Raw genomic sequence first — 20712 nt, 5'->3', positions numbered from 1 at the left:
ACAGATGAAGGTACTACCTCCACCTCCTGCCACCACGACAGATGAAGGTACTACCTCTACCTCCTGCCACCAGGATCTATTACGTTACTCAAGTCCTTTTTTATCAGCGCTTCATGAGAAAAAAAAAACTGATAATTTCTGTTTATGTCCGAGTCAAATAATGGAAGAGCCTGTAACTGTCCCATATATCTCTTTTATGTCAGGGACTGGATGTGGTCTTTTAGGCCCCCGGGCAGTTGGTTTTTTCTTCTCTTTCAGCACGACTTTCTAAAGCTGCCGTCTCATATCAGGAGTCTTACATCTTGTGACACTGTTCCAGACGCTGTCCTATAGAATACAAGATTATTTCCTACAGGGGTATTAAGCTTTTGACACAGGAGTCTTCCATCCGGTACCATAAAGTAAGGGAATATTTCTGAGCATCAGATTCTTTTCTGTACAACATTAGATCCTGTTTCAGAAAGGATTCGATCCTATGTTACAGAACATTAGATCGTCTCCCTAAAATAAGTGGATTTTACTTCAGGTACATTCGATTCTATGCACAGGGTTCAAGTACTCTGGGAGTATTCGATCTCGTCACTGGTGTGCGAGGTGAGGGCTGCTGGGTGGCAGCGCACCGCTGGTGGAATCAAGCACAGGACATGATAAACTTTACCAATAGATCCCACACCTGACTCCTGCACGCTGAGCAGCCAGGTTCTCACATGCATGTGACAGGAGAGAGAGAGAGAGAGAGAGAGAGAGAGAGAGAGAGAGAGAGAGAGAGAGAGAGAGAGAGAGAGAGAGACCTGTTCACCTTCCTCTTTCTGTAACTGTAAGAGTCACAGGTTTTGAGAAAGCATGAATAACGTGATGGAAATCACAGATCAGGGCATCTCTATAGGACCAACTTCAGCATCTGTATGACCAGTAAAAGGACATCAAAAAAAAAAGAAAAGAAAAAAAGAGAGAAAAAAAAAAGGTTGACCTCGTCTTTGCCTTGACCTTACGAAGCAGTGACGGGAGGGAGGGAGGAGCTACACACCTGCAGACACAACGACCGATGCACACCAGAGACGCCCCATTCAGACCCAGGTGACCAGAGGAGTCCACTTACTGGTGGTGGCGACGGTGACGGGACGAGCAAGGTAGACAACGACACACCGTCCCAACCAGAGACCGTGACACATTCAGCAAGTGATGACGCAGGTCAGGTCAAGGGCCATGCCACTCTATTAATCGAGGGCGTACCGACGTGCCCATAGGTCGTACCGTGGTGCCCATGGGTCGTACCGTCGTCCCTATAGGTCGTACCGTCGTGCCCATGGGTCGTACCGTCGTTCCTATAGGTCGTACCGTCGTGCCCATGGGTCGTACCGTCGTGCCCATGGGTCGTACCGTGGTGCCCATGGGTCGTACCGTCGTGCCCATAGGTCGTAGCGTGGTGCCCATGGGTCGTACCGTCGTGCTCATGGGTCGTACCGTCGTGCCCATGGGTCGTACCGTCGTGCCCATAGGTCGTACCGTGGTGCCTATGGGTCGTACCGTGGTGCCCATGGGTCGTACCGTGGTGCCCATGGGTCGTACCGTCGTGCCCATAGGTCGTACCGTGGTGCCCATGGGTCGTACCGTCGTGCCCATGGGTCGTACCGTCGTGCCCATGGGTCGTACCGTCGTGCCCATAGGTCGTACCGTGGTGCCCATGGGTCGTACCGTGGTGCCCATGGGTCGTACCGTGGTGCCCATGGGTCGTACCGTCGTGCCCATAGGTCGTACCGTGGTGCCCATGGGTCGTACCGTGGTGCCCATGGGTCGTACCGTCGTGCCCATAGGTCGTACCGTCCCTGATGCTTATGAGAAAGGCTGTGAAAATGTGAATTATCTGAAGTGTAGGTAGACAGTGGGTCAGACCCCTACTGTGGTGGGCCAACCGTTGATCAGATGCCCGTTGTTATGGGCCAACAGCTGGTCAGACGCCTAGTGTGGTGGGCCAACAGTTGGCCAGACACCTGGTGTGGTGGAACATCAGTTGGCCAGACACTTGGTATGGTGGGACAACAGTTGGCCAGACACTTGGTATGGTGGACCAACAGCTGGCCAGACACCTGGTATGGTGGGCCAACAGTTGGCCAGACACCTGGTGTGGTGGGCCAACAGTTGGCCTGACACCTGGTGTGGTAGGCCAACAGTTGGCCAGATACCTGGTGTAGTAAGCTAACGGTTGGCCAGACGCCTGGTGTGGTGGGCCAACAGTTGGCTAGACGCCTGGTGTGGTGGGCCAACGGTTGGCCAGACGCCTGGTGTGGTGGGCCAACAGTGGTCCACGCTCTTGGTGTGGCCTCGTCACTGTTGCCATCTCCTGCCAGTCCTTACCAGGAGCACCCGCCACTCCTCCTCCCTCAGGAGGCGTGCCTGTGAGGGAAGTGTTCACCATTTCGCCGTAGAGATAAATACAAGAAAATAACAGAACAGATATGGCGACGATCAATAGTCGAATCATTAACTGATCACATGCACTTTTCACCCTAAAATCATCCTGCCTGAAGGACGACCTTAGCAATACTGAAGTTTCCACCCTCAGAGGCCCCACTGAAAAGGATGACAGCATCAAGATACTAACCCACATCCTTCCATAGGGCCTAATCCATCAACAACCATAAAGCCGCGGCAGAACCTTAAGGACTATCCCCTTTAGTCCCGGTGCGCCCTTCCTCACTCATGCATTTAGGGACTTCATCATCAGGGCAGGTCAGGGCCTCTTGTGGGGGCTGTGTTTGGGGCCTCGGGCAGCCTCATCAAGACGGGGCTTAACACGTCTGTAGGTCGGCATGGTTGCGGCTCCCCTCCCTCCATCACTCCTTCCTTCCCTCCCTCCATTAATCCTTCTCTTCCCCATCTCCCCTCCCTCAGCCATTCCCTTCCTCATCTCTTTCCATCACTCCTTCTCTTCTCCACTCCCTTATCTCTCCCTCCACCATATCTTCCTTCGTAATATCTCCGTCCATCACTCCCCCTCTACCCTCCTCCCATTTACCCCTCGCTCACCTCTCCCTCCATCTCTCCTTCCCCTCTCCCTTCCCTCATCTCTCCTTGCCTTCTCCCCTCTCTCATTTCTCCTTCCCTTCTCCCCCTTCCTCGTCTCTCCCTCCACCACTCCTCCTCTTCTCCCCTCCCTCAACTCTTCCTCCATCATTCCCCCACCCCCTCCCTCATCTTTCCCTCTCCTCGTCCACATCTTTAATCACCTTCCCTGAGGATTTTCAGATGTTCAGTCATCACCAATTATATCCTCGTCTTTCTTCAGGTCGTCCGAACATCCTGTGTGGCACCCACTACCCTGGTACTGCTGTTCCCTCACTGGTGTCTGGGAAGATAACTTTATCTCCGACGGATGACATGTCCTACGTGTGGTAATGTGGGCTTAATGGTGGTGAGACCTTGTCTTTCGTGCTGCTGCTGGCTCAGTGATGGCTTGTGGAGCAACGTTCTGTAGTGGCTGAGGCTCTGTGATGACCTGTGGAGCCACGTACTGTAGTGGGTGAGGCTCAGTGATGGCTTGTGGAGCCACGTACTGTAGTGGGTGAGGCTCAGTGATGACTTGTGGAGCCACGTACTGTAGTTGGTGAGGCTCAGTGATGGCTTGTGGAGCCACGTACTGTAGTGGGTGAGGCTCAGTGATGGCTTGTGGAGCCACGTACTGTAGTGGGTGAGGCTCAGTGATGGCTTGTGGAGCCACGTACTGTAGTGGGTGAGGCTCAGTGATGGCTTGTGGAGCCACGTATTGTAGTGGGTGAGGTTGAGTGATGACTTGTGGAGCCACGTACTGTAGTGGGTGAGGCTCAGTGATGACTTGTGGAGCTGTACATGGTGGTGGTGGTGTAGGGGGCGGGGTGACGAAAGTTCACTTTCATATGGTCCTTTAAGTCTTGTGATTACATAAAATGGTGGTGGAAGTTATGTCCACACGTGGTATCGGAGGTTCTATGTCCATCATGTGGTACACAGCAGCTAAAGGTTCACGTCCACCGGTCTACATGTGTGAGCTCTGTCTTCATGTGGACACCAGAGCCTACAGGTTCCAGCCTCACGTTTCCATGTATAATGCTGGAAGCATTGCCACCACACCTGCCTGGCTCACCGTCCTCCATAGACAGTGTGTCACCCGAACCTTTTATAAAACTCCATCAAGCTTGGTGGATAATAAAGAACAAGAATAATACTCTACATAAACAGAGAGAACATCAATTAGGCTTTGATCAACAGGCTGGCAGAGAGGAGGGGAGTCAACACGGTGGTAAGGGGTGACATTTCCAGCACATAGGCTGCCCGCCTCGCGGTCTGGAACAGACGCCAGTTAAAGGGGCCACGTCACACTCGATACTCATATTGCTGCTGGACGACGGCACACACACACATACACACACACACACACACACACACACACACACACACACACACACACGATTCCAAACAAAACTGTACATACAAATACTAAAAACAAACACGCACCCATACAATACAAACCCACACAAAAACCAGAACATCCAGCCGTGGTTCGCGGGTTCGGTTGGAACCATCCCGGCCGTTCATTAAGAGGAGAACGAGACTCCTGTTGAGGTCATGGATCCGAGCCCCACGCTGGACGGAAAACTCCACGTAAAAGTAGTACCACCACGAGCCTAAAAACTCGCCTCCTCGTGATGCAAATATCGTTAATCATTGGAAGTCGCCAGACTGTGAGGGGCTATCTCCACCTTGCGGCCCCTTACCTGCGGTGCCCTACAGTGCTACGAAGATGGAAGGTTTCACCTTCCTCATCCTTATTAATGATACCTTGATGGAGGCACCTGCCTGAGGGAGAGACGTCGACGGCACTAACGTTTGTGTCAGCAATGACAACCGCTCCCCCAACCACATCGCCATCTTAGATGTATCACCCATCCAAGCCACCAGAGCTGGATCACCACCAACCACCGTCACCATCAACCCAACTAAAGACTGTAGTCATGGACATCAGCTTCGCTTCCAACCTTGTCCCATCCCTCTACTGTCTCACTACGCTACTAGCATCTTGTCCCATCCCTCTACTGTCTCACAACGCTACTAGCATCTTGTCCCATCCCTCTACTGTCTCACTACGCTACTAGCATCTTGTCTCATCCCTCTACTGTCTCACTACGCTACTAGCATCTTGTCCCATCCCTCTACTGTCTCACAACGCTACTAGCATCTTGTCTCATCCCTCTACTGTCTCACTACGCTACTAGCATCTTGTCCCATCCCTCTACTGTCTCACAACGCTACTAGCATCTTGTCTCATCCCTCTACTGTCTCACTACGCTACTAGCATCTTGTCCCATCCCTCTACTGTATCACCACGCCACCACCATCTTGTCCCATCTCTCTACTGTCTTACTAAGCCACCAGCCTCATCAAGGACGTCTAGTTCAGCGAGCTTTTCGGCGTCACCAGCCCCATCAAGTTCAGCGAGAAATTTGGCGCCACGCTGCAGAATAAACTAAGGAGGATGGTACACATCAGCACCCGCATCAAATGCTCCATCTACACATCAGCACCAGCATCAAATCCTCCGGCTATCGTCTGAACATTCTACGTCGACTCGTTAGACTTGAACTCCCTCCCCAAGTATCGTTCTGCTTATTCAAACCTATACCTTCCCCTTCTGCGACTTTCCACATACCCAGCACATGACAGAGCCTAACAAGAAAAAGTTTAGAGAAGAGCACCACCTCACACAACACCTGTCAAGAGGCACTCAGGACACTGGCTTTCTCGACACTCTCCAACCCTCACCTTGACCATGATCGACAACTTGAGAATAAGCCACAGAATCATTTTTGCTACTGTCACCTCATTGCCCACCTGAGATCCGTCGTCCCCAAGCTGCAGTTCGGGATCACAACCGCATCGAACCCACAAGAGCTGGTCCAGACCGCTACAAGAGCAGCCCCGTCCCAACCACTGTAAACATCATTAATAATTTAAATTAGCCCCAACCTAGTGTATGTGCAGAGACTGTCTGCCTCACTCCCCTACCTTTTTATAGGCCCTGTGTTTATGCTGGGCGTATTTTCACAGTGTGTTTTCAGCCCATGACTTAATTCAATAAACAGTTTATTATCACTATCATAAGGACGGGTATCAAGGACAAACCCATATCAAAGAGGGTTCGAAGTTCAAGTTTGCCACTGGGCCCTCAACCCCTCCACACACACACACACACACACACACACTAGAGAGCCCCCAGTCAGGGCCCAACACGCTCCAAAGGGTCCCAGTCCAGCCAGACCTCCCACACACTAGAGGGCCCACTAAGCACCACCAGTGAGTTGGTGTTTCATGAATCAGCGAGACAGATGGCTCGCTTGGGGCCCGTCCTTCCCACGGGATAATTGAATTTAAAGTTTTTTCTCTCGCTGGTCCATTCCGTCACACTGTTTAGCACTTAATATTTTTCTACTGTTTGTGGTTGTTGGAAGTGGGTGTAAATTTAATATTTCCGCGCGAGTGAATAGTAATCAGTAAAAAGAAATTCACGCAACATTTCCCAAAATGAAATGAAGCTCCGATTGAAACAGTGAGCTAGAAATTCGAATGAAACAATCAACCAAAGCTCCGAATAAGACAATGAACCGTAGCCCCAAATGAATCAATGAACCAAAGCTTTGAATGAGACAGTGAACCGAAGCTCCGAATGAGACAATGATCCAAAGCTCCGAATTAATCAATTGACCGAATCCCCGAACGAGACAATGAACCGTAGTCACGAATAAATCAATGATCCAAAAGTCTGAATGAGAATCAGCCGAAGCTCTGAATGAGACAATGAATCAAAGCTACGAATGAAGAGAACTGCTTTGATATAAGCACATGCGCGAACATAGTTCTTGAATCTCATGTTAAATCTCCTTCAATATTCATGTATCTCTCAAGACCCTGGTTAACTTACAAGGAGTCTTCCCTCAACAGTCACTAAATAACCACGAGACATTTGGAGCTCCCCTTCCTCTACCAGTCACACCCACACAACAGTCTCCTTAAACTGTCTCCTCCTTAGGGCCAAACTGCCCCATTTACAATTTCCCAGTACACGTGAGGCCTCAGGGACAGTCTTTGGTGTGTTTTTCTTATGGAACCTCCCAATCGAAGGCAAACTTTTACAAACTTTCTCCTCGACGTTCTCAAACTTAAACTCCTACTCTTCTAAATGGCCTCGGGTGAGCATCTCGGTTCCTGAGCCATTTTTACCAATGTCCCAGACAACGATTTATTCTCCTGGAGATCCCAAAGTACTGAATTAAAAGATAAGGACCTACTAAATCCTGAGGATGCCCCTTGATGTTCTAAGAATCCCATACTCACGTCGTCTCTTGTCTTTCTAGGTACTGGAATCACTGTATTGCTACATATACCCTCGCTATTCTAAGATTCTCTTGGTAAGTAATGTATTGTCCGTTTATATCCCAAGACAATATCTGTAAATACAAGAATCCCTTTTCTATATGTCAGAATCCCTTTATATGTGTTCCAGTCTATCTGCAAGTTCTGGAATCACTTCCAGCACCCACAGAATCCTTCCTCTTATAAAGAACTCTTCTGGACCCTTTCATCCTTCCTTCACATCCCTACAACGTCTTCATCTCTCCACACATTAGGAATTCCTTCTAAGAATCTCTAAGTAGGCCCTAAAAAAACCTCCACCACCCAGAGAATCCCTCGGGAAATCCCTGTACCCTGGGGGATAAAATCCCCTCGTCCACCCAGAGACAACCTCCCTCCCTCCTCCTTCCATGCCTCCTGCCCTGCTAGTCACCCAGCATACTTATGAATCCCTGAACTCGGGTTAGAATATTTCTATGCGGTCTAGTATATCTCCCTGCTAGTCACATGGTGCTAAGACACTGACCTAGGATTACTCTCTAGGTTCTAGTATCACTGAGATCATATCCTGGGAAGTGTGTGTGTGTGTGTGTGTGTGTGTGTGTGTGTGTGTGTGTGTGTGTGTTAAGATAGGGGAATGAGGAGAGGCGAGTGTCGGCATAGGTGAGGGTAGACTTAGAGGCCCTGGACCATGAATGGGGCCACACAATGAGGCCCTTTGGTGCCAGGTGAGGGCAGGAGGGCCAGGTGCTGCGGCCGGCTGACAGTGAGGCTCAGGTATTATTCACTACAACCTTTTTGGCCACCAAGCCTCATAAATAATGGACACCTTAATCCTGTAGGGAAAAAGTCACTGGCCGCCGGGCCGACGGCAGCCCGTGTGTGCGTGTGTGTATGTGTGTGTATGTGTGTGCTTGCGCGCGCAGCAATGTAATGATATACGTACGGTTGTTGATAAGTTAGTCCTACAGTCAAACATACTCACGCATTGTCATACGTTAGATAAGACGGTACAACCCTTGGGTGCCATAGCGTCTCTGGTCTTTGACTCAACAGACGGGTCAAATATCAAACCGTCATACCCAAGGGTCGTACAGAATGGTCGTACCATAATGCTCAAGGATCGCGCCACAGTGTTCAAGAGTCGTATCGCTCTGTTCCAGGGACGTTTGACGGGCGTAAGGGTCGTACTCACGTACTCAAGGGTCGTACCATCGCTCACAAGGTTCTGATCCCGCATGCAAAAGCCGGACTTCCGTGCTTGGGGGTCGTACAGCTGTACTCAAGGGTCGTACCCTCGAACTCATGTGTTGGACGACGCATTCAAGGGTTGCACCGTCGTGCTCAAGGGTCGTACTACTCCCGCCAAAGTATAACGCGTATAGTTCTTAGTAAATATAAAGCTCGCCAAATCATAATATTCATCGTAAAGTTTGTAAATATACGTTTCGCTAAAGTATACAACGCATACGAAAGTTTGTAAATGACACTCACAACTGATCATCATCCTTATAATATATATATATATATATATATATATATATATATATATATATATATATATATATATATATATATATATATAATTCAGGAACATATCTTGACATTAAATCGTGTAATGCTGTAAACATGTTAAATGGACACAGTCCTTAACGATCAACACATCACTAACTGCTTAACGACAACGAAATCATAAAACTCACACGATCGTCCAGAGGTCACACTCTAGTGTCCCAGTTTACACTTGGTGGCGCTTCTTACCTGCTCGAACCAACGAAACAACGAACCCGAAGCTCAGACAGGCTTCAAGACCACTATGGTCAGGAATGGACTGTGGTCTGGAAACATTCTCTTAGCTGGGTTTCCCCACTAAATCCAGACACATATGAAATGTAACAAAGCAGACATCATAGTAAACAGGTGCCCTATCCACCTTGTAGGTGACATAAAGAGCTCATATTACGTTCACATAAAGACACGGTGTCACTCTCCCTTCACAAAGGGTTCGACTCCTGAAAAATCGATAAGCAGTTGAAGGGTTGTACAGACGGCCGAGGTGGTTGGTTGTTGGTGCACGGAATCCGTGTCAACAGATGTCACAACACAAACACATCTCACAAGATGTGGAGGAAAAACAAAAAAACAAATCGTGGACAAACACAAACATAAAAACTAGTTTAAACAGAATACCCTACCTTACTCACATGGCATCAATGAACAGAGCGACATATTAGTCGGAAGCTTATAATCCATAACAAACTTACAATCTATAAAAAAAATAAATATCTTAGAATCTATAACAGAGTGAGAATCTATAACTTGTACCTGTGAGATTCGTGACATGACAACATAGTACATGGTAATATATTACAGAAATGTCTTACAGTCTACAACAAACTTGTTCCTGGGTGGAGGCACCTCCTGTAGTGCCCCTGCTATATATAACTCCTGCAAACACTGAGAATCCATATTAGTTGAGGGACGTGAATTTTGACCTGTGCACATGCTAGTCATACAGTCAAGAGACACGTGTAGTGGGAGACAATCATCAGCTGGACAAGTGTCATGGCTGTGTGTCAGGAGAGAGACACCACAACTGAGCGGTGCTCTAGGAACAGCAAGGGGCAACAAGCAGGGGCAACTAGGGTGACATGCAAAGCAGACACGAACAGTGCGGCCGAAGGGCTGTCCGGGGCCTCCCTAAACTCCTTCCTGGTGCCCTCCGTCACTCACCAAGCTCCTCTCCATCCCTCTCTCTCCCTCTCTCTCTCTCTCTCTTTCCCCCTCTCTCTCCCTCCCACCATCCTTCTTCAGAATCACTAAATGGATGGTGCTGTTTCTTCTCAGTTTGGCATTTCCCAGTCTAAGTAATTCTTCTTGAACAAGTCTGTTTTTTTTTTGCCATATTTTATATACCCCTCATCCAGCAGGTCCCCGTGTGTGTCCCCCCCATGCACCAAGTTCCTTCCGTGGGCCATTCTGGCCATCCCGTCCCTCCTGCTCCTGTGGTCCTCGTTGCCCCACATGCTCCAGGCTGGCCTTTCACTGCTTCCTACCTTTACTGGCGCCATCCGGCCCCCTCAGTATGGTGCATTCCTCAATGTTCCCGTAGGGTTGGAAGAGCTGCCGTACATCCTCTTCTGTCTGTTGTTTACTTAGCATGCCCACGAACAGTTTCCTGTCCTCTGAAATGACGAGAGGAACCCTGTTGTAGTTCTTCTTCAAGCGCTGTGGCACTGCACAATTATGTAATAGTTTTGATTTTTTGTTGTTTTTTTTTTGGTTTGTTTGGGTTTGCCTTTAACTTCAGGTTTGTTAGAATAGTGAAGACATATGCGATTACTAGAGAAAAGAGGGAATGTGGTCTTTATAAAACCTCCCTCGTGATTACCATCATCGATACAATACTCATCAAATGTTGGACTAACGACTATGAAGATCATGACAAGTGGCAGAGTCTCCGACTCCTTCAAAAAAATCGACTTCATAGTCGGTAAAAAACTACATCAAATTGCCAAGTTTCTGTAACGTGGTGGTAGTGAGGCAGAGAAGAGGATATAGCAGCTCTTTGCGAGTCTCTGGTGCGGGACATGAGATTCACCCAAAAATCCAAAGAAAAAAAAAAAAAAGAAGAAAAAATATATATATGTATATATATATGGAAAAAATATCATGGGTACTTTTGGTGTGCAATTTTCTTGGGTAATCTCCGTGAATGCAGAGGTCAGACTGCGAGGGTAAAATGTCTGTATTCCAAGTTCAGAAAATTACATTCTATTTATCTAAAAAAAAGGTTGGGGGAGAGGGGGGGGATATATTGGAGGGAAAATCCTGCTCTGTTTGCAGTCTTAACGAGCCAAAGGAAAATAAAAAAAAGTCACAAAAAAGTCAAACAGAGACAAGGTCATACAAAACACAGGGGCTTGGTGAAAAATGCCAGCCGAGTGACCTGGTGATACAGGGTTCGAGGCAAAAATATGTGAGGGAAGAGGCAGTACAGCACAGATCCTGCTTCACCTACCAACTGACTCGCGAATAAACTACGTCTTGTCACGCCAAGTTGAGCACGGCATTCAATTATGACCTGTCACTATACATGTCTTTAAGTAGGTCAGTGATGGCTAAGTATGCCAAGGTACCAAGTGAACCTCTCTCACGTCAGCCTCAGCCAAAGTCTCGGACACTTTTATTTTTTTTATTTAATGGTCATCATTGTTGTGACCGGCTCTGGGGGATGGCTCTTGTGTCCTACAGTTTATCTCTGTTACTTCCTGATCATGTGTCGCAGTACATACAGTGATATACAGGTTCTGCACGACACCTGTCAACACCTGCATGGGACCACTACTGATTATGGTGGTCGTTAGGTGTTTCCCTATATACATCACGCCCCGGGAGCAGTGCCTCTTGCACCGCTCCCTCATGAGGCATGACGGTGACGATGGTGTGAGCCGCGAGCGTTAGGGTAGCGAGGGGTACACGCCTCGCCTCCAGTGACCACGTCTCCAGCAGGCAGGAGGCAGAGGGCGGCCTGGACCCGCCCTCAAGCAGGGCCAATACTCGTACGTGAGTCAACATGAGACATTTCTAACAAGGTTCACTCAAGGTTACATCACTGGAGGTCAGGCTATGTTACGTTCTTTGACATAAAAACAGTTGAAAGCAGTTACTTTAATGGTGTTCCGTGCAAGTTTATAGGTTACTCTTGCATCACTCCGGCCAACATGAAAAGTTAATCTACTTGAGACTCGGTTAGATTATGTTCGTCGGCTTCACTTGCCTTACTAGGTAAAAAAAAAAATTCAAAAAGATAAAAAAGAATAAAAGAAAATCAAAATCACTGTTATGAAACAACTTTGATAATCTGGGTCACGATAATCTCGAGACAAAGTCTAGTGAACGACAGGATTTACTGGTGAGCAATGGTTGTTGTGACTGGGAACATGTGATAATGGTTCTTGGGATTTTAGTTGTTTTGGTCCTAAATCTTGGAATACAGATTGGTGAGCATGTTCACATCACGAGAGAATACAACATCGATAGGTCAAAATTCAACTACACCACCACGCCACAGAGTTGCATTGGTAGCACTTGCTGACTTGTCCACACACAGGGAACTAACCTGGTTAACCCATACAACTGCTCGTAACAAGGGGTTGAGCAGACAACACTATAATGAGTACTTTTAGACCTCCTCCCTCGTGAGTAACCTGACGCGCTCATTCAGTAAGGCTCAGTCGCGTCGACTGAACACAACAGGTGGGTCGGCTGTGGGGCGGCGGCGCGGGGGGCCTTCCTGACTGAGAGCGTCTCTACTGCGGGAGGAGTAAGGGAGAGAGGGGGCCCCAGTGGACAATGTGTGTCTCTCTCTCTCTTGTGGACAGGTCAGCGAGGCTTGATATTGTTACTAAAACAACTACTGTCCTCTAATATGTGTGGAATACTTCAATAAACAACAGGGATATTGTAAATACATTAAGCTTAGCCACAGACAAAAGAATGCAAGCTGACACAGAAATTGAAAACTGTCCCAGAAAAATTTACCTGTGGAGAGACCTGTTATTGAAACCTGAGACCTGCAGAGTTGTAGCCTCATTGGTGGACGGGTCTGTCTGGCATGTGACTGGCCGCTAATGCCAGTGAAGTCATAATCATTCTCGTTTCTGATTGGCTAGCATTTACCTGTACACTATATGACGTCAGGGCCAAGCCTTATGTCTGCGTTGGGACTGGCTATTGGTGGAGGGGGGAGGGATACATCATTTCTGATTGGCTAGTTACTGTCCTGATGCCAAATGGTACACCAAGAGGAAAAATATTCAAACAGGAGGAAATATTCAGAGATGTACAGCATACAGCTGGTAGATGTACAGCATACAGCTGGTAGATGTACAGCATACAGCTGGTAGATGTACAGCATACAGCTGGTAGATGTACAGCATACAGCTGGTAGATGTACATCATACAGCTGGTAGATGTACAACATACAGCTGGTAGATGTACAGCATACAGTCGGTAGATGTACAACATACAGCTGGTAAATGTACAGCATACAGCTGGTAGATGTACAGCATACAGCTGGTAGATGTACAGCATACAGCTGGGAGATGTACAACATATAGCTGGTAGATGTACAACATACAGCTGGTATATGTACAGCATACAGCCGGTAGATGTACAGCATACAGCTGGGAGATGTACAACATATAGCTGGTATATGTACAACATACAGCTGGTAGATGCACAGCATACAGCTGGTAGATGTACAACATACAGCTGGTAAATGTACAGCATACAGCTGGTAGATGTACAGCATACAGCTGGTAGATGTACAGCATACAGCTGGGAGATGTACAACATATAGCTGGTATATGTACAACATACAGTTGGTAGATGTACAACATACAGCTGGTAGATGTACAACATACAGCTGGTATATGTACAACATACAGGTGGCATATGTACAATACACAGCTGGTAGATGTACAAAATAAGCCGGTATATGTACAATTTACAGCTGATATATGAACAATATACATCTGGTAGATGTACAATATACAGCTGGTATATATATAATATACAGCTGGTAGGTGTACAATATATAGCTGGTAGATGTACAGCATACAGCTGGTAGATGTACAGCATACAGCTGGTATATGTACAATATACAGTTGATATATGTATAATATACAGCTGGTATATGTACAATACACAGCTGGAAGATGTATATGTACAATATACAGCTGGTGATGTACAACATAAAGCTAATAGATGTACATTTAGTGAATAAATTTGTAGTTACTGGGAAAGTATTCGGTCTAAACCATTAATAGTAATAATAATAATAATAATAATAATAATAATAATAATAATAATAATTATAATAATAATATGAGTACATATCACAAATATGTTGTATCTTTGTCTATGAGAAATATAAAGATTGAACACTGTGTGTACCTGTGCACTATGCACATATTTCTGTTACATGTTTGTATATGAACTGTGTGTGTGTGTGTGTGTGTGTGTGTGTGTGTGTGTGAAAATCCTTTGACATCTCTATACATACACACACAACTATGGGGGTCATGGCTGAGGCAGTACATATGGGGCAAGGGGCGGGAGGAAAGGGATGGTGGGGTAAGGGGCGGGAGGAGGGGGTTGAGGGTGGTGGTAGTTACCACATACAAAATAGCAAAAAAACGACGTCCACGAAAATCCCTGAGGACAACCCGAGGAGAGAGAGAGAGAGAGAGAGAGAGAGAGAGAGAGAGAGAGAGAGAGAGAGAGAGGTGAGGAGGACTATGAGGGAAGCAACTGGATGGTGTGTGTAGACCGGCAGTGTGACTGTTGGACGACCAGCGACAGTGACACGGACAGCAGAAGCTACAGAAAGAACGATGGAAGTAGTGGAACAAGAGCAATGACAAAAAAGCATTAACAGTAGCAGGAATAGTAAAACTATAGCAGTCGTAAGTAGTAGTAGTAGTAGTAGTGGTAGTAGTAGTAGTAGTAGTAGTTGTAGTAGTAGTGGTAGTGGTAGTAGTAGTAGTAGTAGTAGTAGTAGCAGTAGTAAGAGTAGTATTAGTAGTAGTAGTAGTGGTAGTAGAGTAGTAGTAGTGGTAGTAGAGTAGTAGTAGTGGTGGTGGTGGTGGTAGTAGTAGTAGTAGTAGTAGTAGTAGTAGTAGTAGTAGTAGTGGTAGTAGTAGTAGTAGTAGTAGTAATAGTAGTGGTAGTAGTAGTATTAGTAGTGGTAGTGGTAGTAGTAGTAGTAGTAGTAGTAGTAGTAGTAGTAGTGGTAGTAGTAGTAGTAGTAGTAGTAGTAGTAGTAGTAGTAGTAGTGGTAGTTGTAGTAGTAATGGTGGTGGTAGCAAGAACATCAGTAGTTGCAGCAGGAACAGCAACAAGAACAGCATCGGCGGCAAAAGCATTAGATGCAGCAACAAAAACAGCAAGACCATCAGCAAGAGCAGCAGCATTATCATCAATAACCGCCGACCATAACAGCGACAGCCGCAAGAACAGCAAACAGCAACAATAACAGCAAAGCAATATCAACATGAACAGCATCAGTAGTAGCAGCAGCAGACACTATAAAACAACAACAGCAGCAGCAGCAGCAGAAACAAATACAGCAACATCAGCAGCAGCCATCAGCACAAAGAACAATAAAACCACTAAGACCAGCAGCAGAACTAACCAGAACAGCAGCAGTAACAGCACCAGCGGCTATAACAGCAGTGACGGAAGCAGCAGCAGCAAAAACAACAAAAGAACAGCAGCCGGAACAAGAACATCTGGAACATTAACAACGAATAACAAAAACATGCAGCCACATCAATAATGACAACAGAGGCAGCAGCAGCAACAACAACAACAGCTACAGCAGCATCCGCAACAACAACCACAGCAAAAGCAACAAACACACCAAGAACAGCAGCAACAACATTAATGACAGCAATTACAACAACGACAACAACAGCACGAGCAGCAATACATAAACAGCAAAAACAGCAAGAACAACAGCCACAACACAAAAAAGCAACAACAACAACAACGACCGCAGCGGTAGCCAGAATAACAACTACAACAAAAACGAAAAAATACACCAAGAACAGAGCAACAACACTATAACCAACAATAACAACAACAACAGGGAGGCAAGCCTTCCTACCGGAGTGGGGAAGGTGGTGGGAGGTGGGGAAGGGGGGCAGGAGGTGTTCTAAGTGGGTGGAGAGGGGGGGGGGAGGGAATGGGAATGAGGGATATGAACGTGGAAGTGATGTATACAAGAGAAGTATACGTGGATGGTGTATATGGGAAAAATGTACGTGGCGGTGTACATATAAGACGTACATGGGAGAAGTGTGTGTGTGTGTGTGTGTGTGTGTGTGTGTGTGTGTGTGTGTGTGTGTGTGTGTGTGTCGGAGAAGTGTATATGGAAGTGTACAAGTGTTTATCACATGTGAGAAGAGCAAGGGGGCGAAGTGTACATGGAAGCGTACAAAGGAGAAGTGTTCATGGAAGAAGCATGCGTGGAGGAAGTGTACATGGAAGGTGTGAGCACTGTATGTGGGGATGTGTATTCGTGGGATATGGACACGGAAGATATGTACATACGAAATATGTAGGTAGGAAAAAATGTACATGGCAGAAGTGTGCGTCGTAGAAGTGTACATTGCAGCAATGTGCAGACGTGAGAGTGGGTGCGCTCCGTCAGGTGGCAACGGCAAGATCGCTGCGTTCCATGGCGGGGTCTGAGCCAGCCAGCACCCAGCGTCGCCACAAGGTAATAAAGTAATGGCGGAATCCAGCCCGAGAGGAAAATTCTCGACGACTAAAGTGACGAAGAGCAAATAGCCCTGTACACGAGGCCAAGGCAACGACAGCCTGTTCAGACAGGGGAAGCTGCTCTTTACTTTCCCACCGTCACCACCACCACACCATCCCCACACCACCACCACCACCACCACACGGAGCGGCCAACTCCACCACTCAACACTTGGCGGGATGTTATTTTAGCGTACATGCAATAACTGAAGTGCCAAGAAAAGTCAGGGTAAAACAAAAGGTGAGGCAGAAAATTGCTCATGCACGGGCGTCAAAAACATGGGAGGGAGAGAGGGAAAGATGGGAGGGGTGGGAGGTGTGTGGGTGGAAGGGAGGGAAGGACATGAGGAATAAAAGGGAGTGGAGATAGGAGGGAAAAGTACGTTTTTCTACGAGTAGTTAGGACGACAGTGTTCCCTCCAGCACGGAGAGAGAGAGAGAGAGAGAGAGAGAGAGAGAGAGAGAGAGAGAGAGAGAGAGAGAGAGAGAGAGAGTGTGTGTGTGTGTGTGTGAAGGGGAAAGGACACGTACACACACGGCCAACCAATAAATCAATATCAGATACATGTCCACCGGCAGCAGGAGCATCCCCCCCTCCTCTCCCCATCTCCCTCTCTCTCTCTCTCTCTCCCCACCAGCAGCCAACTCCCCCTCTCCCCACAACCCTAACAACTGGTGCTTCCAACACCCACGCCCAAAAGATCTCCTCAACAACCAAACATCTCAATTTACGATAACAGCCGTCTACCTCGCCAGCCAACACCTCCCTGTGCTTCTCACAAGGTCACGCAGTGTTTGCTCGCCCATCCAACTTTATCCGCTCCAGCTATGTGGTGCGGTAAACATCAGGCAACGAAGGAGGGGGAAAAAAAAAGTGACATTTCCACCATCCTGAAGTCTTCTGCTGATAGCACCATTCAACAAAAGACTCTGTTATTAGTTCACTTTTATTAAAGCATGTTACTCATACAGCCATTGTGCAAATATGATATTTACACAATTAAATCCGGAATCAAAGTAGAACGATTTCGTCTCTCTGTGTGCGTCTCACTTGAACTACCAGACGTACGAGTAACATATGTTCCTGATGCACATTCAAAACGATCGATATGGCTGGCATGATACGAAGAAAATAAATAATCAAACTATTATCGTCGACCAGTCACGAGCACGGAGCCATAAAGAAAAGCGGGGGGGGCAACGGATATATTATATCAACTTGAATAATATTCACCGGGAAAAAAGACTGAGTTATCATGTCAGCAGCAAGGGTGTGCTGCCGGGGCTGCGGGGTCAACATCGTACCGCACCTGTTGCAGGGCCTCCGCCTCGACACTGGTTACTGTACTTGTCCTCGTGTTTGTGTTTGTGCGTTTTTATGGTGTTTTGTGCATTTCTTTGTGTGTTTATTGATTCTCCCCTTATATGTGTGAGTTACCGGCCACACATAAATGATCTCAAAAATGAACATGTTTCTTGTTTTCTGTACGCATGTCTTGCTTAATATATGGTGATGTGGGCCCCTGGCGCAGGCTGGGGGGGGCTTTAGGGAAGTGCCTCTTTACCATGCCACACATGCTCTCTCCAGCCTGTGATTCATCTTATGGTTCCTACCAACCAGGAGAGCAACCATATCAACCACTTGTTCAACCGAACCAGAACAATCAATTCTCTAACAGCCATTCAATCGTATAGGACATTTGCACTAGACAGTTTAACTACTCACCAAGCACTCCTATACAACCCATGAACACTCTCGTACGACCCTTAAGCACTCCGGTACGACCATTCAGCACCAAGGTACGACCCATGAGCACTTGGGACGACCCCTGGGCACAAAGGAATGACCCTTAAACACTCCAGTACGACCCTGTAGCACTCTGGTTACACCCCGAGCACGACCTCTTTAGCACGACATTACCACCCTTAAACATGACGCTACGACCTTTAATAAGACAGTTCTTCCCTTAGGTGTTAATGCCTGGCTTAGGGTCAGGTCAAAGGCCACACAGACCATTATACCAAGGGAGGCGTACTGTCGTGTTCAAGGGTCGTGTAGCTGTGCTTTACGAAGATAATAATAATTTTATTTTGTTGAGGAATTGGACCTACCTCCCCATGGGTCACATGACAACACATCTGATCGCAGCAAACGTCTCATCAGTCAAAATAATTTTCACTATGACTAATATTCAGCCAATCAACACACTACGATCCCTTCTGTTACGCCTAGCTAACCAATCAACGAACGTCTCTCTCTCTCTCTCTCTCTCTCTCTCTCTCTCTCTCTCTCTCTCTCTCTCTCTCTCTCTCTCTCTCTCACACACACACACACACAATATACATCTGACCAATCATCGAACTATCATTAAAGAGAATGTTTACCCAGTGACCAAAGAGCACGATTCTTTCTTCTTGCAAGATAATAAATTGATTCTAAAGACTCGCAATCCATCAGCAAATAGCTCTTCCGACAGTGATCCTAGCCGCATATACTCGAGCAACGCCCATCCTAGCCTAGCCCGCATTTATTTAGTACTATCCGAACACCACTTGCTCTGAGAATACTGATCTTAGTTCCAGTACTCTCACAACACCAACTCCAGAACTACACTGCTACAGCGGCTGTCACTGACAAGAGAGAGGAGGAGGGAAACACGACGGCAGACGAGACCAACTTATTATTTGTACACATACACAATCGACGTTTGCTTGCTAACTACAGGGACGCGTCAACTGCCGAATGCAAATGAGGTACAGTGGACAGTCTTATGATCCTGTAACTTTAACCAACTTGTTTTCTTTTCTGAATTTACCTCCTTTACCCTAACTTACATTAGGTTAACCCTGACCTCAAGTTATCTAACCTAACCCATCTTATATCTTATTCTAAACTTATATAATAATCCAACCCAACCCAAACTAACTACTATACTGTAAGGTTCACTAATGAACCGTTTTGTTTGATAACCTGACCTTTAACCCAAGCTAATCTGACCTTGAGATGCCGCAAATGATAAAAGTTCGATATCATTACCATTAACCTTGAAACTGCAATTCTTGCTAAAGTAACTTGAGCCAAACACTAATCTTAATGTACGCTAACCTCTAATATTAACTTACACTAACCCAGTATAACTTACACTACCCTAATCTCAACTTACATTAACCTAATCTTAACTTATACTAACCTAATCTTAACTTATATTAAACTAATCTTAAGTTACACTAACCTAATCTTAACTTATACTAACCTAATCTTAACTTGTACTAACCTAACTCAACTTATATTAAACTAATCTTAACTTACACTAACCTAATCTTAAATTACACTAGGCTTAACTTACACTAGGCTAATCTTAAGTTACACTAACCTAAACTTACATTAACCTAATTCTAAGGTACACTAACCTAACCTTAACTTACATTAATCTTAACTAACCTGTTAATAAAAAAGCTCTAAGCACGAGATTTTGGACATGCTTGTCTGTAGGCGAACGAACGTAGTAAATTGACGCGAACATAAAAATGGTGTACAGCGCTGCACATCACATCACTTTTATATAATCCATATCATTTATAGATTTCCATTATAAATTTGGAAGTATAATCAGTGCAGCATAATGGGAGTTCCGTCACTGTGGGAAGACAGTGTAAGATAATGCTACGCCAAGAGTTATACAGCACTCCCGGTGGTTGACCCCAGTAACTCATTATTGTCACAACCACCATCACCACCTACAACAACAACAATGATAGTTACTAAAAACAAACACAACAACCACAGTCACAACCAACATCAGCCTTAGTTACAACCAATAATAACTACAAACCACAAGGAACTGACAAGAAATGATTTCCGGTCAGACTCACACATGTGATGCTTGCGTCACCATTATAAAACCTCGCGAGCAAGACAGTTGCGACCCCATGCAGACGATGGTACGATCCTTGGGTGAGAGCACAGAGGGCGCGCACCGACGTGCTCAAGTGTGTGTG

General features: G+C 46.4%; 1 protein-coding gene across 18 annotated transcripts in view; it reads right to left on the bottom strand.

The window, feature by feature from the left end:
- The window catches only part of LOC139749872 (CUGBP Elav-like family member 4), a 1199110-nt gene that overhangs the window by 377838 nt on the left and 800560 nt on the right, over positions 1–20712 (bottom strand). For 15 of the 18 annotated variants that reach the window (XM_071664229.1, XM_071664237.1, XM_071664228.1 and 12 more), the window contains one exon: positions 10440–10568. The exons of the other annotated variants lie outside the window; for them this stretch is intronic. In XM_071664229.1, coding sequence (XP_071520330.1) covers positions 10440–10568 — 129 coding nt within the window. The remainder of the gene's footprint in view (positions 1–10439; positions 10569–20712) is intronic. 18 annotated transcript variants of the gene reach the window in all.

This window comes from Panulirus ornatus, chromosome 8, assembly GCF_036320965.1.
Source record: "Panulirus ornatus isolate Po-2019 chromosome 8, ASM3632096v1, whole genome shotgun sequence".
NCBI classification, from domain to species: domain Eukaryota; kingdom Metazoa; phylum Arthropoda; class Malacostraca; order Decapoda; family Palinuridae; genus Panulirus; species Panulirus ornatus.
This window is presented reverse-complemented; position numbering and strand designations above follow the sequence as displayed.